This window comes from Aythya ferina (genome assembly GCF_964211825.1).
Source record: "Aythya ferina genome assembly, chromosome: 1".
Classification (NCBI taxonomy): domain Eukaryota; kingdom Metazoa; phylum Chordata; class Aves; order Anseriformes; family Anatidae; genus Aythya; species Aythya ferina.
The window spans coordinates 121,944,850-121,970,074 of record NC_140296.1 but is presented as its reverse complement, the minus strand read 5'-3'; the positions used below and the strand labels follow the sequence as shown (position 1 = coordinate 121,970,074).

At 45.4% G+C, this 25,225-nt stretch overlaps 2 protein-coding genes across 9 annotated transcripts in view; one reads left to right on the top strand and one right to left on the bottom strand.

Moving 5' to 3' along the window:
* Positions 1-18,728, bottom strand: part of TMEM39A (transmembrane protein 39A) — a 27,090-nt gene extending 8,362 nt beyond the window's left edge. The window contains exons 1-3 of one of the 3 annotated variants that reach the window (XM_084519392.1): positions 18,685-18,728; positions 17,949-18,063; positions 850-1,040 (exon numbers count right to left, since the gene is read on the bottom strand). In XM_084519392.1, coding sequence (XP_084375518.1) covers positions 850-1,040; positions 17,949-18,002 — 245 coding nt within the window. In that variant the 5' untranslated portion in view covers positions 18,003-18,063; positions 18,685-18,728. Of the gene's footprint in view, positions 1-849; positions 1,041-11,582; positions 11,947-12,649; positions 12,943-17,948; positions 18,064-18,684 lie in introns of those variants that run through there. The other 2 variants (XM_084519393.1, XM_084519394.1) reach the window with 2 other exon arrangements.
* B4GALT4 (beta-1,4-galactosyltransferase 4) overlaps positions 18,630-25,225 on the top strand; it is a 25,541-nt gene continuing 18,945 nt past the window's right edge. The window contains exon 1 of one of the 6 annotated variants that reach the window (XM_084519458.1): positions 18,630-18,732. Coding sequence is in view for 1 of the 6 variants with exons in the window: in XM_084519453.1 (XP_084375579.1) it covers positions 24,059-24,068 (10 nt within the window). In the remaining 5 variants the exon portion in view is untranslated. Of the gene's footprint in view, positions 18,733-18,757; positions 18,828-19,369; positions 19,444-21,845; positions 21,964-23,996; positions 24,069-25,225 lie in introns of those variants that run through there. The other 5 variants (XM_084519456.1, XM_084519454.1, XM_084519457.1 and 2 more) reach the window with 5 other exon arrangements.

Below are 25,225 nucleotides of genomic sequence, written 5' to 3'. Positions count from 1 at the left end.
GGAGTTCAGCCACTGCCTTGAGGCTGACCTCTCAAGTGCCTTCACACTTCTAAACTATTCTTCGAAGGAGGCTAGGACAATTAAAAGCTCTTGCAGACTATGCTGGTGGAGAAAAATCAAATGTAAACTGTGCTGTCTGCAACTGAGATAAGCAACACTCCCCTAGGACCTTACAGCACTTACGCCGTGGTCTCAACAGTCACCTCTTCCTCAAATATCTCGGACTGCCATCTATCCACATACTGAGGCCTGAGAAGTCCTAAATGCCAAAGCTAAATGGCTTCAATCTCTCTACTCTGCAAGAATGACCCTGTCTCACGTAGATCGGGGCCTCAATATGCAGCAAGTGGTTTCTCTAGCCTGCTGACTTCTGTAGGAGAGGAAATAACACTGGGCCCTTTAACCTTATGCTAAATGCAGAGCTATAAATGTCGCTGCATGTTCCTTTTTCAAGCCCCAACTTCCCCAGCATATGGAGATTAGTTTTGTCAACCGTTTCATGTGGATGCAACAGTGCTAAAACAGAGTATAAGACATCCTCCTGCCCTTTCTTTCTATCATGCAGAGGAGGACTCACAGCTGAGCTCTGACATGTCGCAGTTATTTCCTGTGGTATTGCAGGCAACCGAGTAATAGAGTAAATGAGTAAAAGGCTCGTAATCTGCTAGGATTCGCTGCTCTGCAAACTGCTGCAGGGAAAGACAAAACAAGTCCTATGCGACCGCAGCCTCACTTCCACAAGCTTCCCCATAGGGCAGATTTTAACCATTGAGCAGAGCTCAGAGGGGATGGTCCCAGCTTTTAACATCCCAGCCACGGGTGTCTCGGCAATCCTACCTCTGTCCTCACCTGTTTCTCAAACCAGTACCGTTTCCACAGCTCCCACCGACCAGAGTCTGGAGAGAAGGCAAAGCTGAACGGCTTAGCTGCTGCCGGCTGGGTCCCCTCCTTCCACCGGGCATGACCAGGAACCAGTCCGCTTCCAGTGCCTCCAGCAGGCTGTGCCCCGTGACCCAGACAATCCTGACGCCTTCCCAGGTCTGCAAAGGAAGCAGAAACATCACTAAAGCTGCAAGCTACTGGTGACATGGTTCACACCCCGGCCAAACGAGTTCACGCAAAAGGAAGCCACACACAGAGGCAGGACCTTGTCGTAAAGCTGGGACGCCCGTCACCGCTCCGAAGCACTCTGGCATTTCTACAGCACCAGATCGGTGCCTGCATGCTCAGAACAGGCTTCATTCACACCGTGTCGTTAAACAGTTTCTGCTTAAATCAACCCCCTGTAGCAATTCCTGTTGGCTGGGAAGCTCTACCGAGCGTCTCCAGGGCACGCAGCAGCAAGTATGGGAAGAACCCTCTCTCTGCTCTGCTCTAAGGAGCTGCTGGAGCTTTGCAGGTCCTTCTGACCACCCAATGGATCATTTGATAGGGTGTGATGCTGGTAGGCAATTTGGACCCTCTCTGCTGGAGCACAAAACAGCCAGCATTAATAGGTCTCCACGAAGGCTTCGCAAAGCATTTCATTGCACGGTTCGGTTCCCTTTTGTGCTAAGAAAGCCTGACTGACATGATAGTAGGAGGGCCATTTAAAAGCAGTTCCAGCTAGCAGTAGTGCAGCAAAACTTGTTTGTATGTGTACACTTAAAACACATGGATAGGCAACCACATATCCCAGCCTTTTAAAAAATTTTTAATTAGAAAGTAAGCCTGTAAATATTTGTTTCTTTTGAATGAAGCATTTAAATCCATCAGTTCTTTAAAATGAACTGTATGAGAGAGACTGGGCAACTCAGAGTATCAGTAGGATGGATTGTCAGGCAAAGACTTTACCAATTCCCATGTACTTTTGCATTTATTTCATCGATCTCACACATCACACTACAGGGATTTCAGCAGTTACCTAAGTTTCTGATGGCTACCAGGCTGGTAAGGGACTGACAAGTTAAATTTGAGCACAAATCCTGGAAGTAATTCCTGGTGAGCATGCTGGACACACAGAATCAAGACCGAGAGGGCACCTCATGACAAAGATGTCATTGTGTCTGCATTTCTGGAGACTACTCAGGTGCCCTTTTGGCAAAACATCGTAGCCAGAGCCAACCCAGGATCTATTCCCACCTTCTGGGAAACCCTGGATCCAGCTTTGAAATGTACAGGTGGGACCTAACATCTGCTTAAAATTCAGTTATCACCTCCTTTCAAATCTTGAGAAATCATAGCAGGCAGAAATGCCAGAAAGCTTGCGGAATGAGTCATATCACTGTCACCATGAACACTGTGCAGAACTATCCAAAAGGAAAAAAAAAGCAAACAATCCAAAAAAATCCCACCTCCCCCCCAAAGAATTTGCTTTTGTTTTCAAGTTTCCCCGGCTTCATCTCTACTCCAACAGCCAATTCTCAAAGTTGCATCAAAAAACAGATAAGGCGTTACTAAAGATGAATGCTTTGCGCATACCCACGTGAAGGTCACTTGCAAAGAAAAAAAAGTAAAACAGAGATATTGGAGGAAAAAAAATGGCATTGTGAAATTGCATGAAAGGGGAGGGTAAACACTGGATGGTTTAGGTTTGAAGGAAGATAAAATGTATTTTGCCAGGCTTTGAAACTCTCGTTGTAATTCTGAAGAAGACACAACAGAGAACTGAGTACTACTTTACCTTTCTAGTCAATAATTTGAAGCTTACAGAGGACCTTCGCTAGGATGTTACAGAGTTTTAATTTCAGGCACTAAATATGAACAGAAGAAAATTCTCCTGCATGCACAAGATGAGCAGGGGCAGCAAGAGACAATGAAGAACTCATTTAGGGCATCCAGATACTTTACGTAAGTGGCTAAGGAGAAGAAAATAAAAAAAAAAGGAGCCACTTTCAAAGCCATATGAAGGCAAATTAAAACTATTACAGGAAGCTGAAACAATTGATCTAATCCAACCTACGGGATATTTATGATAACGGATGCAATAGCCCGAAGTCGGTGTTCGAACCAGAGGTATTAGAGTTAGCGGAAGGTATTTTATGCCACGCTCAACGATCCACGTAAATAATTCAAGAGCTCTCATTCACACCATCCCCATTAGTATGCCTCACATGCTTACCAACGTAAACACTCGGACACCGAGGGATCGAACTCCCACCCGCTGGTTTGGCAAACCAGTAAAATGCTAGTTTCTACCAGCAAAAATGAGTGCCTGTAGGAAAGGGCCCTCCTTAATGTCAGTGCAGCGTATCCTAAATGCCCTTGAATACTTCCTTTCGCATTGATCCATTACCATATGGACTGGGCTAATGCCTGAGCGCAGTTACTCGAGCCATGCTTCAAAAAGCTTGACTTTGCTAGGGTCTGATCAATTTAGGAGGGTGTCTGTTGGAGCAAAATCTGCCCAACGAACCTCTCTTTTTCATTTTTGTTTTGTACAACTAGGCACACAAAACCAAAGCTCCCTAGACCAAGTTAAACAACGTGTTAAGATTAGAGATGGGTTTGCCTCCAAGCCTGCGTTTTTGGCTTTGAACCAATCCTTTTCGAGGAGGGAAGACACGGGGAAAAGAAGTTTTTATAGTTCTCAATTATTAAATCAAGGCATGCTTCGATTGTGAAATTTATGCATGAAGCATCCATGACCTTTTACTCCATTAGATAAGATTCCTGCGTGCACCGAAGTCATTACAACTTCTCATAAAGACCCACACACCTACAAGACTCCTTTCTCTGCTTGTAGGGTCCCCACCCCGCAGCTACCCATCCACACTCACTTTATGCACAGTTTCAGGCACAGAGAGTGAGTGGCGGTAGATAAAAGCTTTTCCTGTCAAGACTCTTTAGTCCATCGATTCGATTCCGCGTGGTTCTTCCCAGTTCACCTTAATTTCCCTTCGAATGATCTCATGTATTTGCAGTGCCTTCATCCTCAGCATCCCCAGGACAGGAACTGCCCTGCTCCCGAGATCTCTCTAGGGCAGATATGGGCATCATGAAAGGGCACATGAAAGATTTGGGGGAAAATTTGGCAGAAGCTAGCAGGCCTGTCCAAGTATGTGGAAAGAAAACGGGTATGGACGGCTTGGAGTCCTAGAGGGACTGCTCCCTTCAAGCCATACTAACGAAGAGCCAGGCAGACGAGTTATCCAGCAGTTCGGAGGTGAAAGAGCACGCAGCCCTCCCCGCTCCCCAGGGCCCATCACTCGGTCACATTCCTCCATCAGCAGCTGTCTAAACACTACTTCCAAGGGACAAACCAGAAGAGAGCCAGTGACTCATCAGAACGAAAAATCTGCCTCGCTCCCCGTCTCTCTGCTGGAAACGCTGCGACACGTAGCCATTTATTTCGACGGCGTTAATGCTTTTTAATTGGAGAGAACTCCCAGCCTCCAATCCTCTCGGGAAGCTTGCTGTACCGAGGCCTGAGAACTGTCAGAGCTTCAAAAAAAAAACAAAAAATAAAAACCACCACACTCAAGAAGCTTTCCTTGGCTCCAGAAGTCCTACAACCAGATGCTCTCATGAGCAGGAAGGGAAACGTGGCCACCCTCGCTCGAAGTGAAGCAGCCTGAGACCACCACGGGTCTCTCGTTGCGACTCTCCACCTTGATCCGAGCTGCCTGCAGCCTGCCTAAAGAAGCAGGTTACACCGTGGGGTGAGGCACCCCATCGCCCCTGCGGCTGTGAGGGAGGAAGGCTTTCAGCATCGCTGCTGGAGCTCCCTCCCCATGGCAAACGGCACCACTGGGAGCACCGACTTCTGCCTCGTTCCTCTTCAGAGGCGCCTGTCCTGAAAACGAAACCAAAGGACGGCCTGAACGAGCTGCAGGGCTCGCTTCTAGCCTACGAAGGCACAGGATCATTTAGGCTCCTGGCTCACCACGATCTGCTTGAAAGCCTCTGTCCCTGCACTGCTGCAGAGCAGCACGGCCAGTACTGTAAACTTTGGAGGCTACTGGTGGCCACAAGCCACCCACAGGTAACAACAACTCCCTGTGTCCCAGACACTGGCTTATTTATAAAAGCTTGCCCGCGAGGCTGCAGAGACAGTTGCTAGCCCCTGGTGAAACCATTTGTGAAAGGATGGGAGGAGGAAAAAGGGACAGGATTCTCTAAGCACTAGGGCTGAATGCATACCGTAACAATCGTGACTCTTAGTTAGCAGACAAATAGCTCTTTCTCCTCTCCAGCCAGTCTCCAAAGCTGAAACAACACATGTAAAAAGGTCTCTTGGGTTACAGAGATCCCCCTTCTTCAAGTAGCTGGGCCTGGTTAACCTAATCCCAAACTTGCATTCGTTCAACAATCCTAATGCCTTCGCAAATTATTACTGAATTCACACTACATTCAAGTTTTCTTTGGAATTGCCACAAGTCCTAGTTATTATGGCTCAAGTTTACACCTTCTTGGTGCGACAATTTTATTTCCTTCTAGTTTTTACATAAAACCGTCGCGACAGATGGAAAAACTTAGAGCTGGCAGCCTATTCGCCCAATGCACCGCGATCGATCAATAAATCAGTCAATAAATAAATAAAAATCAAGAACGGGAATGGTGATGCCCACGCTTCGATCACGAGGCCACCTTGTCAGTGTGGCAGATGTGACGCGGCTGAAGGGGAGATGCTGCAAAACTTCTGTGGCAGCACCGGCCAGGTTCAGGCATGAAAAAGCATTTGGTTGTCGTGACGATTTCAGGAGGAAATAACCGATAAGTTATCAGATGGAAAGCCAAATATTTGGCTTGTGCCGAGGCCCCCCAGCGCTAGGCAAACAGAACCTTTCAACCGGGGCTGGCTGGGGAGGCGCACACCTGCCAGCTGGCCCGGAGCAGGGAGGCCAAACCGGTTAGGAGCAAGGTCTCCCAAGTCAGCACATTTTCCGTGCCCTCACGCTGCAGCCAGCACCCGGGAGCAGCAGATTAAGGAGGAGACTCGGGACGGACGGACACAGAAAGCCCCTAAAGCAGAGGCAAGGGTCAGGCCCCGGAAGCAGCGAGCAGAGCTGTGAATCAGCGCCGTCAGGTGATGCAGGAGCGAGGCTCATTTTTGCTCAGTGACTAAGAACCAAGAGCCGCCCTTGTAATAACAAAACCGACCGGCGCGATCGAGTTAGCGTGGGCTTTTTTGATGCAGCAGAGCTCTGGCTGGAAAGGATGAAGAGGATCCATCCATCAGTCCTCCACACGCACGCCAAAAACGACGGGTAGAAGCAGCAAGAAAAAGGAATGATTTCGCAATCTGCACGTGTACTGCAGTGACTGGCTTCAGGCATCCTCAGCGACGCAGGCTACAGCTAGACAGAAAGACAATGTGAAGGTAGCACTCGCCTCTTGCAGCAGTCACAGTGCTTCAAATACCCACTGAGAAAAACGGGAGCAGGAAAGAAAAGTTTTCCAGGGAGTGCGTGCAGCATGCTCAGTTTAGATCGCTTTGTGGACCTACTCTTCAAGAATGGAAGGTGGATTTAAGCCCTCAGTAGTCTAGACCAAGAGAATCACCCCAGAGATTGAAAAAGTGATTTTTAAAAATGGCCAGGGATCTCCAAGCCAAACGCTACATTCCTTAGAAATCCCCTCAAATACCTTACTTCATGGGGCGTGAGGGAGATTTCCAGAGGCATGCAGGAGACGAGTCCTACTCCGAATACAGATGAACTCGAAATCCTTGCAAATTGGACGAAAGAAGACACACACGCTAAGCGCCCTCAATGAACCGCTGGCTACAAGGGAGCAAGAACAAAGCTGCGATTCATGCAGTAATAAAATAATACCTCATAACCATATAATTACCCCGTGCAATTAAGTGCTGCAGGATGTCAAAGCAAACAGCTTACTAAGACCTTAATGAAAGACTACAATAATTTTATGAATGAAGACAAGTGGAGTAACATTCAAAACAAACAACAACAACAACAAAAAACCACCGTGGTCCTCAGGGCTGATCAAACAAGGGGCAAATAATACACTTCTCAGCAGGACAACTGTATCGCACAGTTAGCGAGATCTTTTCTTTGGCCTCCTTTGATGTATGCGGCAATAATCCCAGCCCAACACTGGATTTTGGAATAAAGAAAGCATTTGCTTCTTATACGAAAGCACGGCAGAATTTCAAAGTTGATATTTTCCAGCGCCAGCTGGAAATGCAGTCCTGACGAGTTGGATCATGGTCTATTTCGGTCTTACAGTTCCCATGCTTCTCAATTGTATGGGGAAAAGGACAGCGATTCCCATCTCATACAGAGCTGGCAGGAGTTGCTAAGCTAGACATATGGTTCTCAAAGGCAACTTTGCATTGTCATCTGAAAGCTCCAGAGAGTTTAAGCTTCAGATCCAAAACAGGGTTTGGGCATGTAACACCACAAGTTTAAGCTCCAGTTCCACACGCCTAGCACAGATAGAAACTAAAGCCCACTTTAGAAACCCGTTTCCTGTATTTTTTCCCCCCATAACGAACCAACTACTGGAAGATCAATGAGCTTACCACGTATTTAGGCACTTCGTGCATCACTGGTGGGGAGGCAGATTAATACACGGCCAGCCTTGAGCCCAACTACGACTGCAGGACAAGGGATGCTGCTTTGGTGATTTCAAAGCCTGGGAATCACCAAACAGCGAGGATGAGGTTTTGGAGACACCCCAGGCAATGCCACGAAGGCTGTCTGGTAATACAACCCATCAGCACCCACTCTTAGGCACTTCTTGCACCAAATTATTTCGCCAAGCACCACACGCTGGTGCAGGACTAGCAAGACGCTGCCCTCTGTTATGCAGTGCCACACACAGCAACTGGGAAAATTTTGGCCATTTTGGCTTTTGGGCATGGAGATTTTCTTTTCTAGCTGATCTGGACAAACACCCAGCCAAACAGACAACCCTGGGGGAGGAGGGTGGGTGGGCGAACCAACTTTTGCCTTAAGAACCCACTTTTTAATGTTCAGCCAAGCAAGCCATCAAAAATCTGCATTTTCTTCCAAATCCTCAGTGCGTACACATGGTCTAATGGCACAAGCACAGGGTTTCAAGCCGGGAACTCTGCTTTTTAATCTCTCCTCTTCAACTGACTTGCAGGGAAGTTGTTTTTACTGGTTCAGGCCTCATTTCCTTATCCCAAAAGGGATAAACACTCGGGCAAGTATTTCTCCTCCCAGGGGGTCTCTGTATGTAGTAGTGAATATATTTTTATAGTATTATTTTAGAACTTTTGACAAGCTTTTTTTTAAACAAACAGAAGCAGCTTTCCTGCTGGTTTTGCTTCGCTGCCAGCCCCTATGTTTAATTTAATGGAGATCAGCCACGATGACGAGCCACGGGGAGTCACTAGGATTTTTCTATTTTGTCCTCACACAGCTAAAAATAAGGCAGGCATCTGCCACCCGTAGCAAGGAGTTTGAAGATATGGAGTAGAACACAAGAAAGAAACACTCTGCAAACTCATTTCACGTTTGTTTTTTTTTCCTAACAGCATCTAACGTTACTTTTACTGATACTATGTACAGGCGTGCCTCCCTATACCCCATCAACATTCAGCTAGCAGATCCCACGGGGGCCCAGGAGCTCCTCTCTGCATTCAAATCAGCTGGGCATTTCTTGAGCCTTACCCCAAGTCGTCAGACTGGAATTCCTACTGGAAAGTATCAGCGGACAAAAAGGCCTTAATACGTCCCTGACACTGTGGAGAAGCGGAATTCTGCATAAACCATAATTCGCACAAATCATAATTCTGCAAATAAAACGTACGACACATCAACTCCCCTCTGCTTCCATCTGAAATAACACGTACAGGGAATATTTGAGCCGTTTCAGACGGCCCGGTCATGCAATTTCCCCACAGAACAGTAAGGATATTTGGATATTCAATTCAATTTCCATTAGAGTGGTAGGCAGCACTCAGAACATCATATGACCATTTGCAGAGCAACTCATCTAGCAAACCAGGAAAATAAAATAGGATACATTAATCCCTGATATAATTAATTACGCCAAGACCAATATAGCAGTCTGAATTTGCATGCATGCTCCCTTCGAAGCATTACTGGGCTGCAGAAGTCTATTGATAATTTTGCCTTAAACCAAACGTTTCAAACCAGTCAGCACACGTGGATGCTGCTGCACCGCGTTAGCCAGTAGAGCTTTTCTGACCAGGTTGCATAATATTCACTTCCCACCAGAAGTCTCGTTTTCCGCTTGCAACATGCTCAGTCCAAAAAGTCAAAAAAAAAAAAAAAATGTTGGAAATGACCCTCATACGAACACACCCCAAAAAGAATGGCAGGAAAACTTTCAGGCAAGTTCTTGACAGCTCATGAATGATTTGGCCAAGTCACACAGCAACTAGAGGTTTACCTCTGGTTTTAAAACAGCACCTGCTAGAAATTCTCCTGCTTATCTGATTGTGATATGGCTAGAAAAAAATGAAATAAAGTTTCCGTCACCACAAGAGACCCACTGTGGTTAGGTAACAACGAAGAGAAGAGTGCTAACTTCATGACACCACCGCTTACCATGAAAAGCCAAACTCTGCAGCCAGGAATGCTCCAGCATTCAGAATACTGAGATAGCAAAGAAAAGGGATCGCTGAATGAAAAGGAAGGCTCACTGTCATAATTTTGTATCTTACTTACAGTTTCTTATGCATAAAACAGCACCACAGTGTTGTTGCTAAACTGCATCAGCTCTCCAACTGAATGGCAGTGCCAGGAGAACAAAAGTTGGGCCTCAAAAAGGAAAACATATATTAAATAGCAGAATATAGCTAAGTAGGACAGATCAAGTAATACAAAGTCTAACGATCCCAAGCATTTCAGTAGATTCTGCAAACCACATTCAGTCCTCCTCTGTATTTCTCTGTCTATAAACACACCAGGACCTAAATTTCATAATGAACAAACAAAAGAACGGTTGGAAGTCAGTAAAATTTGTAAAACTTAGTTTTCTAATAGCAAACAAATTCAATTAACTCTCTAAACAGAGATGAAATGGTTTTCACAAGTGCTGAAAACACATTCCTCTTTGTATTGACAAAAACTGAAAACTAAAACTGAACCACATACTTGTAATGTTAACTGTCAGGAGGAAAGAAAATAAAGAAAACAAACAAACAAAACCCCTTTTCCCAGGATTTAATTACACTGAGGCACACAGAAAGCACTGAGACTGAGGAGTTGTATGGTCTCAGACTCAGTACTATCTTGTTGCTTTGCCCCATATCCATCTTCAGGAGCTCTAACACCTAAATTCCCAGACCTTCTGATAATCAGGTCTCAAATGAGTGTGAGTAGGTCTGCCAAGAGACAGACAGAATGAGTCTGTGTACAGCAGGTACACAGACGCTCTGTGGTCTTAAAATGTGGAGTATGCATTGCAGTGGACGCAGCTAACTGGCCAAGTTACATTACCTGAGCACCTCTGTCCCTCCAAATAAGTCAGGCCTGGATAACATTCCTGCCCTACGTGCTGGTTTGCACCGTGAAACCAGAGTCAAAGATGGTTGAGAACAGAAACAAAGAGTGGCTGCATCCCCGCCTGAAGAAGTCCCTGTCTGAGAAGGTGCAACAAGGAGGTTCAGCACAGCTCACAGAGAGGTTGGCGCTGCCTGACCACCACTTTGGCGTCACTGGGCCCAGGTTTTACCAGCAGAGCATCCTCAAGTGCGATGCCACGCACCCCAGCTGAAGGAGTCTGCACTCCAGGGAGGCGGCTGGAAGGAGAAAGAAGCATCAGAAACAAAGTCATGCCAGAACCAGAAGTGCCACAAGGTAAGCAAAGGGGCAGACTATGGGTTAAAGGGCTGGTGTCCTGCTCTGCCCTCAACATCTGGTGAAACCAGAGCCGAGCCATCCCAGTCCCATACCACTGTGTCCCTCTCACAGAAAATCCTTCCTGCTCACAGCTAGTTAACAGACTCGAGCTGGTTACAGAGAGGATGCCTTGCCTCCAAAAGCTTTACAACTCACCGCTGTGGAGTCCAGACATCTTAATCTTTCACTTACAGCCGTGACAGATGCCAGTGATGCTGGGTACCTGTTAATCACCGCCAAAAAGCACGCACAGGAGTGATCATACACCGCAAACAGAACTACCTGCGTTTCAGCTAAATACTGATGTATTAAAGGGAATGGTGAAAGAGCTATCTCATGTAACGAGGCCTAGCTCCCACCCTACGAAGTGGAGGATGTGTTTCCTTCGCCGTGCAAGCAGGACCGGCGGCAGAAGCAGGCACAGATGGTCGCCCTGGGCACGACGGCTCTCCTGCGGCCGCTTACGCTTCCTCAGACCTCAGAGGGGATGGCCTCGGTGCTTGGCCTCGGTGCCTGGCCTCCCACGGGGCGCTGCTGTGTCACACAGCCCTCTCGGGGCTGCTCGCTTCACAGCAACCCTCTAAAACCCCACAGCAACCCCACAGGAGACCCCCGTCCCCACAACACACCCAAGACCCCGCTTGGGAGCCCAGACACACCGCCGAGGCCTCGGGAAACGTCTAAAAAGGCACACCCCGGCTCCAACCACCTCAACTTTTCATCAGAGAGAGGCAAAACAGACATAAAAACCCTTCATCACACCCCCACCCCACGGAGGGGCTTCACCTGCGGGGTACTCACACATCCAAGCACGGCTCGGACATCGGCCGGCAGCGGCGGCCCGGCGGCGCTGCCCCCTCACCCGCGGCGCCCCGGGCCGCCGAGGGGGGATGAAGAAGAAGAAGAGGAAGAGGAGAAGGAGGAGGAGGAGGAGGACGAGGAGGAGGCGGCAGCGGGGGGCACCCCGCGGGCTCGCCCCTCCTGCCGCCGTGCGGCCCCACCTCGCGGGGAAGGGAAGGGAAGGAAGGGAAGAAGGAGGGAAGGAAGGGAAGAAGGGAGGCTGGGCGGCCCGGCTCGGCTCGGCTCGGCCCCGCAGCTGCCCGGGGAGACGTGGCAGGGAGTGAGGGCTGATGCTCTCATCACACGGCGACAGGCGGCGGCAGGCAGCAGGCACCGGAGGCGGCGGCGGCCGGCCCATGGAGGGCATGGCGCCGCGGGGGCGGGGCGGCAGCGCCGCGCCGCCATCTTAGGGGTGGCCGCAGCCCGGCGCGGTGCTGCCCTCAGCCCTCATGGCAGCCCCTCCGTGCTCCTCAGGGGGCTGGGAAGGGGAGCACGACTAAGGGAGGAGTCGGGGGGTAGGGTGAGGGGGGTAAGGAAAGGGTAGAAATGGAAATAAAGAAGCGAAATAGCCCCCTCAGGCAGAGCGCCCTCTCTGAAGTGATGCACCGGGAGCCCCAAAGCCACCCGTTTCTTCTTTATGTACCTCAGTTTTTATTCAACGTGGTATTAATGGGTAGGGAATGCCCCTTGTCCTGGCTGTGTCCCCTCAGAGCTGCTCACCCACAATGGCAGAGGGGCAGAGTCTTGATGCTGTGTAAGCACTGCTTGGCGACGGCCGAAATATCGGTGTGTTTCCAACAGCTTCAGTCACGAACCCCCAAAATGGCACTACATGGACTTCACAAAGAAAGCTAACTCTATCCCAGCCAGGCCCAATTAACCTTAACAGTTCAGTTACCACACAAGTCAAATACAACACAGCGAAGTGAACTGTGCAACTCAAAACTAGTGCTCAGCACTGCTGCCGCTTCAACCTCATCCCCTATTTTTCCAACCCCATGCATCATCTGCACCCTCGCCAGACTCACAGAAGAGTCTTCAGGGGAGACACTCCCTTCGTTTTTTGCCATGCCAAGTACCTTTTTGTTGCTACGGGATCACAAGTAACAATAAATCCAGAAAGCTCGATGTTTCGCACCACGAGATGCCAAAATAAATAAATAAATAAAGTTCACTGCTTCCTTACAGATAGCAAGATCTGTTTATCCCATGACTGAACATCGACAGTCTCACCGAACAGCTGCCAGTGCCACTCTGGGAGGAGGTGTGCTGCAGGTGCCTAACTGGGGCAGATCAGGACTGCCTGAATACTGCAAAACTCAGGGCACCAACAGACCCAGTGAAGAGCAAACAGTGAGGAAAGATCGGGCACTATTTGCTGTAGCCACCAAGTGGCAGCAAACACTCAAAGGTTGGTGGTTGGTTGACATAAAACCAACCAAAGACTTGAGCAGCACTCAGAACGAGACTTCTAGGCCAGCTCATAGATGTTATCCCACTCTCTCAGTGATGCTTGTATTAAAAAACAAAACAAAACCAAAAACAAAATTTGGTATAAAATTTATTATTTTTTAACTGTCAAAATAAACATCCTTCTTTCCTCTTCAGTAATTTGTGGCACACTTTTGAAAGGCAAGGATGCACTACAGCAGGCTTTGGCCCAGAATTCTTGTCTGGTTGTCTACCCTACGTGAGAGCCATAGACAAATCTGCGTGGGGATGCACTATCTAAAAGACTTACCCTGAGAACCTGGTAACTCTGGCTAGGCTTGTCTACAAAAAACAGCACAGAAATGGCCTGGACAACAGCTTTACCCCCCGCCATTTCCTCCCTTCTGTTTTACGTTTACAATGATGATCTGGAAGGGACTCTAAGTCTCATTCGCTTATAAGTGTGGCTGGGCTTGTTTCTGATACAAATTTATCAGGGTCCCTCAAGCATTCAGTCTCCTCCCGTTAACCTCGGCAACATCTCCAAATAATTTCTGTCTATGTGAACTAGACCACAGGTGCTGCATTCTCCATAGGCTGCATATGCCTGCCTCACCTCCCTCACACCTTGAGGGTGCTTAGCCATAGGAAGCCACAGAAATGACCACAGAACATCCCAGTTCTACCAGCAGACTTTGGACATAGTCTACGTGTCTGTACCTCTGAAATACACACCTTGTAATAGAAAATCTGCTGTAGAGTTCTACTGTTCTTGATCAGCTGAAAAAGAAATTGAACCTAAAATTTGTAAACTCCCCCAAAATAAACTGTTCTTAGCCTCAGTTCTCTAAGACCTGAGGTTCCTGCTGCAACAGAAAGCTGCTATTTATGCAAAATATGTCCAGGAGATATTAGCTGATGGAGCCATGCAGTATGGCATGGTGATGCAAGAAACAGAGGTCTGTGCTAATTTGACAAGGGGGCAATTTATTCTCAGCTACAAATCTGAACATCAGTTTAAGTCTGGATACATGCAGAAGAATCTTATAGCCACTCTGCATTTTGACTCAAGGATATAATGGATATATTAAGGTTAACATACACTCCCTCCCCAGCTTACTACTTATTAATGGTCATGGATATACTACTTATTAATGGTCATGGATATAGAATTCAATTAAACAGCGTGGAGACTAGAGTGCCTCATCTGTCTTTCATGAAAAGTAGGAGTCCAGGAAAATTGCAGAATGAGGATTTATTCCCATCAATCCTCGGTAACTCCTTTTCAGATAATCCTTGCAAAGACCTGTCAAGGTCTTTGTGGCCAGTCCATCACTGAATCCGTAGGAGAGAACTGTCACCATTTGGGTCCTTGCTCTCCCCCTGTTTGAAAGGAAACTACTATCCAGACTGAGCTAAGGCAACTAGCACTGAGGAATAAGGAACATCCACAGCCAGGCAGAGTATGAAAGATGAGAGTATCCTTGTTAAATCTTGTGAAATCTCCTTCACCAGTTTTAGCTGATCTTTGTACGGGACTTTATAATGCAAAACACCAGATTACAATTGTGAAGAGCCCAAGAAAGTACAGAGGCCCATGTTCCAAAAGACCATTCCTCTTTCATAAGAAAAGAAGCGCCTCTTGCTAGAGGGACTTCTGTAAATGCCAGAGGGATTTCTGTAAAACACTCACATAGAATAACCATTCCACCACTTTCCCCAGTGGCCAGTACACCGGCAAACAATAGTGGTATAAAATTCAGACTTTGTACACTCTCAGTCAGTATCCAATATGATTTAGCTTGTCTTTACCTCTCTTTCTGTTTTTTCCTAACTCTTGTTTGCCTTCTGATGTTTCAGGTTACTGCCCTTTTCATCTCCTCCTCACTTCTGCGAAGTTTTGTCCCTTTTTTCTTGCCATCTCTTAAAAGACCTAAATCCTTTCTATCAGTCACTTTCCTCCTGTTTCAAATCCCTTTCAGTTCTCACTGATTTAACTCTTTCCTTTTTCATTTTACCATACACCCCCCCTACCTTTTTATTCCAGGGCTATTGCCTCACAATCTGTAGGACACAAATGGGTGTGACCCCGAATGGGAGATCACACCCATTTCAACTGTAAATTGCAATTTAAAATTTTACGATGGGATACAGCCATTATTTAGTTCAGTGCGTCAAACCCTAGCCTCAGCGATGTAACTGCTGTCTCGTGTAGGCACACCCAGACAAGGTTGGATACCACTAACAGTGTAGATGTAGCAACACGAAATTCATCACGAACCAGTTATTTGAATGCCCACCTGTTACTGGGATGACTTACGAAGCCCATTCTAAACTCCTTGCTGCTGTCAACACGCTGTTATCAGCCACTGACCCACTTTAAAGTTAGCTCTGTTTTGTCTACTTGTACAACTGTGACAATGAAGTCACTGCCAGGACAAATTTCCATGGAAGTTATTTTGTGCTGCTAAACATTTGGAGGATAATTAGTGTGCACTAGGATTGGACTCCAAGTTTTAAAATAGCTTGTAGCTGATTAAGCCACTGAAAAGTGGAGCAAAGAACTCTGAATTTAACACAACATGAAAGATGTTATAGAAAGCACTAGTGTCATGGAGTTTGCAAGTCACTCATTCAAAACGCTTGAGATGAAACTTCTTCTGATACCCACAAAAGCATTAATTGGATTTTGCGAGCTAAACACTGCCTGGGAAGTCACATCTCCCTTCCAACCTTCCTTTGTATGCAAAAGCTGCATACGAAAGAGAGTTTACTGCTGCTGTTCACCTTTCAAGGCCACATGGTACAAGGCAAATAGCTTTCCTCCAAAGGACTTATCAGGAAAAAGGCTTGTTTTAAACTGTGAGGTTCAAGAATAGAGACAAAAAGAAAGGCTGTTTTCACACTTTCTGTGAGGAATAGAGTCTGGTGTTGACATGTATCTATGTGAAAAAAAAAAACAGTGCTTCTGTACGTCTTCTGCAAGCTGTATTATGGAACAATTTTAGTTTAGATCATTGATGCTGTATGAATGGGAAACTAACCTGCATGGCTTTAAAATCTCCTCTTGCTCAGCAAATAGCAGTGCTAATGGAAACAGACCGAAATGACCTATATTCTGATTCTGTTTGCTCAGAAATTCCAATACTTCTATTATGCTGCATTAAGATAAACTACATCCAGGATTGCCTCACCGGTATTTTTTTTAGTAGCATTAAGAACCATCTGTTATGGATTTGTTTTCTGAGGGAAACTGTTTATGCTGTGCTAAGAAAACTGATGAAGTATCAGGTTTTCTGTCTGATATCATTACCTTTTCCCAGAAAGGAAAAAAAAACCTCATTCATCACCTCAACATAATAAAGTTATTCCACATGCCATATACTATTCTTCTCCAAACTGTAGATGTAGCATTCTACTGACAAAAACGACTACTAAATTTACAGATAATTATTTATGGGATGGAATTATTTCCACAACTAATGATCTCTGGTCTTTCCCAAATATTTCAAAAATATCATTTTACACTTTGAAAACTAAGTCACTGAAACATTCGCAAATTTATAGCCTATACTACATTTGCATGTGGTGTGGTGCCCAGTGATGCTTGCCATGTATTTTGGGTAGCATAAATTCAGTTCTTGTCATACTTTCCAAGTGGAATTCAAATTACCAGCTAAAGATCTCACCTGGGACAAAATGACTTTTTGAGATAGGGGAAAATGTAAAGTTTTGCTTAATAGAAGATAAAAGTTAGATCACTGAAGGGGTCTCTGACTCAGTTGCCATGAGATCCATGAGAGGAATTTATTTTCTGGGAAAAACATAACATTTAGTCAGAAGAAAGAAACCTGACTAAATAAAGTTTGGCAAATAGTAAATTTGCCAGATGGAGGGCTTTTGGGGGAAAACATGCAGAAGAACTTTTGTAAAAGTGTACTCATAGAAGTGCTCGTATCAATTTAACATAATGGTCCATGTGCCATAAACTGAATTAATTGCTGTTCTCAGTGTATTTGGTTCCCACATCTCCCACAATGCCCTCACTGCAATAGTACAACTTTTCCTGCACATCCCTCATAACCCTGTAACACGGTATTCCTGTTATCTCCATGTCTACTCAGCACTTGTAGATCCTCTGCATTTCCCCGTTCACTTCTAGCATCTTCCCACATAACTGGCCAGCTCTTCTCTCCCCTCCTCTACCTTGTGAGACCGCCACCACAGTAATTTCAGGTCTTACTGATCCCATAACTATATTTATTGACAACTAGGATGGGTAATAACATGATTTGCTGTGTGTTGGGACTTCAGATATGTGCTGATTAAACACGCAGTATGCATGTGTACTGACAAGGTGTATAATGTAAATACACTCTTCGCCAGGTCAAACAACCAGTGCTTTCTGTCATGCTCTCAGATGAAAAATGACTTCAGATGTCTTTTGTATCCAGCTCTGATTCTCATGGCACTAACCATAACTTACCATCTTTGACACCATTTTTTTTTTGTATTGTAATGAGCAAGTAGCATCTGGATTTGACAACTACACAATATTATAAAACCAGACTAAAATATCAATGGGTGTGACTCATGTAAGTAAAGCAGGGTCCCCTCATACATTTTTTATACTCTTAATATCACCTTAAGTCCACCACCCTGGACAATGACTTATGTATCTTTTCATTTTGGATTACCAACATTCTTCACTATTTACAGATTGAAGGGATTTTATGACTATCCTTTATTCTCATTTAGATCTAATTTCTGCCTGTTTCAAAGCAGGCATATTTTTCTCGCAAAGACATTTGCAACATTTTGCTTTGTTTAATTTCTCGCGCTATTGAACAGAAGATTTTCTCCTCTCAGGTTCTTTTAACAGAAGCGATTTCTTACCACAAGAGCATTTTGCTTTTTTTCTTGAAGGGCTTTTTTAGTGCTTGACAGCATATTCTTCTCAGGTGTTACCTCAGGTGCTAACTTAGGAAATCTGTGTAGAATGTTCCAGCTCCTAGAAAAACAGCAAATGTTACATTAGAGCAATATGAATTTTACTTAATTCATGTGGTGATCAAATCTTTGTTCAACATACCTAACCTCCAATGCAACCTAACCAATGCAACCTAACCTCCAACCTGCAATAACTGCAGGCAGAAACACCCTTGAGGGTTGTTTTTCCCCAAATATTGAGGAAAGTTACAAATATTGAATTGAGAAACACTTTAAGCCATGTACAAATTCCCATGTGGGCATGTGAATTTTAAGGCATTTTGTTTGTGCTGTTACACTTTGAGACAGAAAGCGCTTTCATGATCGCCCTTAATATCGCTACATAGAGAGATCAGGGCTTGGAAGCATGTTATCTTAAGATCAGTTTTCGGAGATTTTAAGGACTCCTGCCACGTCACATTTCATTTCACTTCAAATAAGCCCTAAAGGTGCCACATTGTTCAGGGGAGGGGAATCCCCTAACGCTTGACGACCACGGGCAGCGCGGCAGCGCCCCTCAGCAAAAAATAAAATATAAATAAATAAATAAAAAGATAAATAAATAAATAGATAGATAGATAAATAAATAAATAAAAAGACTTTAGAAGCCGCCACAATTGCTGGCTCCGCGGGTGTCACGCACACGGGGCGGATGAAGGCCCGGCGGCGGGGCCGCCATGCCGTGAGTGGGGTAAGGGCAGCGCGCCTGCGCGGGGGGCGCCCGCCGGGCTGCGGCCGGCCCCGCGGAGCCGAGCCCGGGCTGGCGGGGCCGGCTCCGACCCCATGGTGAGAAGCGGGGAGGCGGCGGGCTCGGCCCGGCGGCTGGGGGCGGGGGGGGGGCGGTGTTTTTGGGGCTGGGGCTGGTCGGGATCGGGGTGGGGGTGATGAGAGGGGTCTTGCTGTCGGCCCTAAGCGCTTAGTGAAGGGGAGTGAGTGGTGTTTAGTGCTGCAGGTGGGGTCTTGGGGGCTCCAAAAGAGCGATCGGGGGGGGGCTCGTGTGGGTCCCTCGAAGGAGGGTCCAGGTGGGCAGGGGGTGATGGAGAGGTGTTTGTTGGCTTTAGGGGAAAGAGTCTGGGGGAGCTGCGAGGGGTGTTTGGGAAGGGTTGGCTTCTGTGCCCATGCAAACTGTTGCAGCATCGCCCTGGTATGGTTAGAAACCTTGTAGATGCGTGGTTTTTACAGCACCATCATTGTGATGCTCCATTAGCAAAGAAAATATCTCTACGTTCAGTTTCCTGCTAACACCAGCTTGCCTCAAGGAGTTAACAGCAAAGCTCCCTCAGTTTGTGGATTTAACTTTCTTTCCACCCTTTCGCTTAATAGCTAAGGAAGTTCCCAAGGGGCAGGCTGAGGCTGGCTACGAGATCTCAGCTTTCAGTAGAGAGGATTAGAGAAAAGAAAGGTGAAATTCTGCTATAACAGAGGGATACCATTTTTTTTTGGTAAATGAAATAAATTCTAGATTCTGTTTTCATTCGTTAAATATGTATGCTTAGCCTTTATTGGCAGTACTGGTAGTTATGTGTGATACTCTTTCTCTGAAGATTATTTTCTCTGCAGCTCTAATCACAGTTCTTTAAGTCTGCTGTTATCTACAAATGCTCTGATTAGATTTAGAAAGCTGAAAGCACGGCTTGTAAATTGCTTTATTCTCCAACTGTTCAACATAGCGAGACTGTTTTACAAAACCTCTTCTAACGCTGAAGTTTATCGCTTCTTCATCCAAGATACTGCAAATAACTGTTCTCGATAAGCATTTTCTTTAAGTATGATAGGTCATGGTTTTGATTTATGCGGGTATTTCCTTGTTATTGTTGTAACAGCTGGATTTCATTTCACAAATACCTTTCTACTTAGTGAGAAAGCAATCTGTTGCTTCAACTCTAAAAGGTTTGCATTTTTCTCTCTGGTTTGAGTTGCCCCGTTCTTCTTTTAAGTGTCAGAAGAAAAAAAAAAGAAGTTGAGAGGTGCTTAATGTGTTTTTGATTACGTGAGCCTAAATCTAAATCGCATGAATGAACTTGAGCTTGGCTGGAGATAGGGCAGTTTGGTTGAGTGACTGCCTGCTTGATGCAAGTTTTTGTTTTTTCCAAACACAAAAAACCCACCCTGTTGTTTAGGCAAATACGTAGGCCAAAAGTCACCGAGCAGGGTGTGCAACTGCCCACCTGGGCTAGCTGTTTTTTGTTGCAGAAGCTGTGTTTGTTTTGCTGCATGTAGACAGGACCTTGAAAACTTTGTAGAATGACAAAAGAGAGCTTCTGTCTCATTTCTGTTTAGTTTTTAGTATTTTTAGGGGGGATTGTAAGAATCAGGCCTTTATGCTTTCTTTTCTTTTGTTGGAAATACTTTGGCATACCTATGCGTAGCATGAAGTACATCCGTGATAGTTTCATCTGTGTCCTTAATCTTTTTTCTTTGCATATGTGCAGTGCTGCTGTGTAGAGTAACGATTTCTGGGTAACATTTATTTGCCAGGCAGTGAATTAATGAAGTTATGCATTAAAGGGATCAAGTTCACATGCATTGTAATTCAGATAATCCTTTTAAATGGAAATCACGATGAGGATTCGAAACGTTTGCAGTTCTAAATAATAGCAAAACTCTAGGATCTGATGTTGCTGGGGCACGTGCAGTACAAATCTTCTGTTCCCCTCTCCTGTACCTCAGTCTTCAGTCCTGTGGTTGACTTCCAAACTCCTGCAGCTAATTCTATTCATCAGTGAGATGGGGAGGGGTAAGACCTGCACAACAATGAGGAAGTGAGGGGAAAGGAGCCAGGTTTCCCTACTCTGCTTCTGGGTTGTGTTGTTCCCTTCCCTCCTGCTTTGTTCCTGGAAAGAGCTAGGGCCCAGCTGCTGCTTGTGTGAGAAGGAGGGTTGAAGAAGAGGCAGTAGGAGAGGAGGAGCCCCCTGCCTCTCACCTTTAGTTCTCTGGACTGCCCAGCAAGATCAGATGAGGTCAGGCAGAGAGGTTGCTAACTCAGTGGGAGCAATAATGATGTACTTATCCCCCGCTGTCTAAAGTTTCACTGGGCTGCTTGTCCCAAAGGCTTGATACTAATCTTGATTCACAGGCATACCGTGGTAAGTGTTCAGAATTACTGCCCCAAGCAGTTTGCATAAATTTGCTTGGTCGTACCTTGAGCTAGAACTGCTGAAGCAGTTTTAAATTCTTTTCAAATGCTGTTCTAGACCATAATGCTTCTGAATGGCACAAATCATAACTCTTACTCTGTCTGTCTGAAACAATTTTCTTTCTCCCGTATGAAAATCCATCTGCGAATGGGTTGAAAATCTGCGTTGCTCTCAATTGTGTTCTAACACAAAAGAAGGTCCTGGATTTTTAAGAGCTTATCAAAATCATACCAGGTGCAATGTAACTTGATAGCCATCTCTGTTACTAGGCGCTGGCAATTTGTAATCCTTAATGAGGTAAGACAAAAAAAAAATCCCTTAATGTCTGATGAAACTTCTGCTGAAATGACTTGGCAGTTCTCATGCCAAGGTACTTTGTTGAGAGAGAATGGGATTCTGCTTCTCATTACGCACTTGTAATAAGATGTACAACTTCAAGCTTTGTGTTTTTTATGACTTTTCATAGAAAGTTATGCTTATAATTTTGAGTTTACAAGTATTAGACACTTCTTTCTGCAGCTTCTGTCCTGTACTGTCTGTGGTTGCTACTGTTTAAAAAAAATAGATATAATCTAGTGTGAAGTACTTAAAGCTGAAGTAAGAATGTGTGATGATTTAATTTGATGTCTGCCTTGGATGTAGTTAAACTGCTTGGTTTTCTGTGCAGAAAGGTGGGTGAACAATTTGGCCAGAAATGTGTTCAGCTCTTCTGTGAAGTGGCATGGGTGTCTGGCATCTGTACTGACTGACTGCCGCTCCAGCAAGCCAGCAGCTGCCAGAAGAAGGTAGGGTACTGCTGAATTCAGTCCTAACTTCAGCTCTCCATCATGTGTGAGATCCCTGTATTTGCAGAAATCAGTTTTATGATGTGTATTTTCAGAAAATTCCACAGACCACGGGGGAAAGGTGTTTTAAACTGTGCTGTATTTTTTTTTAAAGATGTTTCTCTGGAAAGCAGTGATAGGGAGTGCCCAGGTCTGATTTCTGCATGCCTGGTACACTTCCATCTCTTTGCCCTCAGTCTTAACAGTGCTGTGTCTTTTGCAGTGAGGTTGTGGCTCAGCTGTAATTGTGTAACAAGGGAGGCCATTCATAAATGTTTCTTGGCCTGGAGAAGTCAGATGGTGTTTCTTAGCCTAAAGCCAGAGTTTGTTACATTTTAGGAAAGAGAGAACTGTACTCGAGCATTGGAATAGCACCCACTCAGTTGGCCTGTGCTTGATGATAATGTTGGGTCATTTGCAGCAAAGGCTTGGGCAATCTCAGAAATCTTAACGTGAAGTTGCAGGCACTGAATGTTTGCCAAGAATTGTGCCTCTGTTTTATAAGTGAACCATGAATGTATTAGAAAAATGTTTGCTTCTCACCAGATTGTCTGGAAATGCTGGAAATAGCTGCATATCCACTGTTTAATATTTGAGATAGGTAGAAAGCACTGAAACAGGAATGATGCTAAAGCCAAGTTACCTATAGGGCTTTGTATTAGGTGAAAATGCGAAGTGAAATGTCTTTTTGAAATTGTTGCTTCAGGTTTGTCTGCCTGAAGATAATGTGCACAGGTAAGGCAGGATATGTACGCCACGTAGCAGTGATGATCTAGGTGAGCAGGCAAAAAGCATCAGTGAGCAGATTAACTCGGTTGATGAAGCTACACGAGTGTAGCTGGGTGCCTGCTGTGGCTGGAGGTACAGGATGGAGAGGACTCTTTCTGGCTACTGGTACAGCCAGTTGGCAATGATATATTTTCCAAATAAATGTGTGTGAGTTCATTAAGAAGCCACATATCTCAAGCAGCACACTGGATCTTTTAAACTGCTGTTAATATTTCACTTCAGCTGAGGAAATGCTGCATGGGTGCGGGTGTCACGGTGTCGGCAGAGCTGGCTCCTGTGAGAAGAAACCAGGGGCTGTGTGCCCGTGTTGGACACAGCTGGTGCCAGCCAGCTCTGACACAGATCTTTGGCTGGAGTGAAGCGGAGTGGGTCAGCCAAGCTGGTGGCACCCTGGGAAAAACACTTCAGAAAAGGCAAAATGCTGTGAGAGGAAGGAGTGGGGGTGTGAGACAGAAATGGGAGGAAGGAGCAGCAGAGGAACTGTTAGGGACTGACCACAGCCCCTGTTCCCTGCACGGCTGGTGGTGGAGGAGCTGGGAACGGAGGAGTGAAGCTGAGCCCTGGAAGAAAGGCATGGGGGGGAAGGTGTTTTAGTTTTTGTCACTGCTTCTCACCATCCTGCTCTAGTTCTAATTGGCAATAACTTAATTTTCTCTAAATGAAGTTTATTTTGCTTACTGACAATTGGTAAGTGATCTCCCTGTCCTTATTTTGACCCTTGAGCTTTTCCTTTTACTTTCTCCTAATGCCCTGCTGGGGAGGGGAACTGAGGGTGTGCCTGGGTGGGCTTGGGGCAGGCAGCAATGAACAAACCACAACAAATGCTTTTCTAGCTTTGAGCTAGCAGACAACTAGTTTCAGGACTTATTTTTTTCACTGAAATGAGTAATCTATCCGTTACACTCATCAGATTAGAGGAAAAGAAAAGCCAGTGGAGGTGAGGAATCCATGTAAGCTGACAGTCTTTTCTCTCTCTACAAGTTTATTCCTCCCCCTTGTAAACTAGAGATATTTATGCCTTAAATAGAGCTGTTAGTAAAAAACTATGGACCTGTTACAGGATCCTACATGAAGTTTTGCTGTGTTGCTTTAGTGAGTTCCACTGTTTTGCTTAAAAGTCACCTTAGTGACATACACTGTGAGGACAACGCACCCAGTAGCATGTCATTTGGTTACAACCTGGTCGTCTGGGCTGTTATCACACAAACCAAACTTGTTTCCTTACGTTACTGATCAAAGAGTTTTGCAGCAGTGGTGGAACTAGAATATGGAGAAAAGTAGGTGGGCAGGTAGAAACTGCAGGTGGGGGCACATTTTCAAGGGTTGCTCTCTGCAAAAAGGTAGTGCAAACCTGTATTTTTGTTGTCTGTTTCCAGTTTGACGCCACGATTTTTTTTTTTTATTAATAGATACTGGAATTCAGGACTGGACTTTAAACTGCAATTGTTTAAAAATTGTATTTACAGTGCATTTGGAATATACAGCTAATGAGCCAATGAGCCTCTTCTTTTTCTATTGCAACTGAGTGTTGTGAGCCTTGTCTCTGTGATGTCTTCCTTTTTTTTTTTTTTTTTTTTTTGTCAGGCATCTACTCATAATTTAAAGCCCTGGTGAGCTGGAATCGTGTGCTGCATCTGCTTGCCTGCTTGCACTGTAGCTCAGCTGGTGTTTAGGGAACATCATGACTGAGACCAAGTTACGTGGATGTTGGAGATCAAAAGCTTTTATTTGTTTACCAAAGCAATTAGGGCATTTGACATCAACTTCTGTAGTTAACTTTTAACACCTGGCTGTATTCAGACCTCTTCAGTGATGGTAAGCTAAACTAGCTTACGATGTTTGGTGATCTGAGTGCCATTTTAGAACAGGAGTGTGTAAGTTAATCGTTAATTTTCTATGTTCTGTTTTCTCTGCATACGTTTCCCTGATTCTTAAACAGTAAGATTAATACCCTAAGTATAATGATGCACAGAGATTAGAAGCTGTGTTTGGATATGCTAGACTTAAGACTTTTAGAAATACTGCTTGCTTCCTGATCTGTCTAAGCCCGTGTTTGCCTGAGAGTTAGTGCTGGCCCAGAGCAGGTGCGGTTTGGGGATGTGCTCCACAGAGTGGGCAGGAAGGTGAGCCAGTAACAGTCAAGATCCCGGGGGGTTGATTTTATGTGGTTGGCCAGATAAACCAGACTGTAATTCCAAAAGGATTTTCCAATACAGTAGGTGTCTGTAACAAGTTTTTCCCACAGACTCTTGTGCAGTCCTAATAATAAATAAGGTCTTTGTGTGCCACACATATCACACACACGCATCTTATGTGGCACACATAAGGTCTCTGTGGCACAGAGAAGGCTTCCTGGCAGGGTTTTGTACGTCTACCTGCTTGGAGCAGAGTTGCACAAAGAATTCAAACAAGTCTTGAATTACATTTGTCCTCT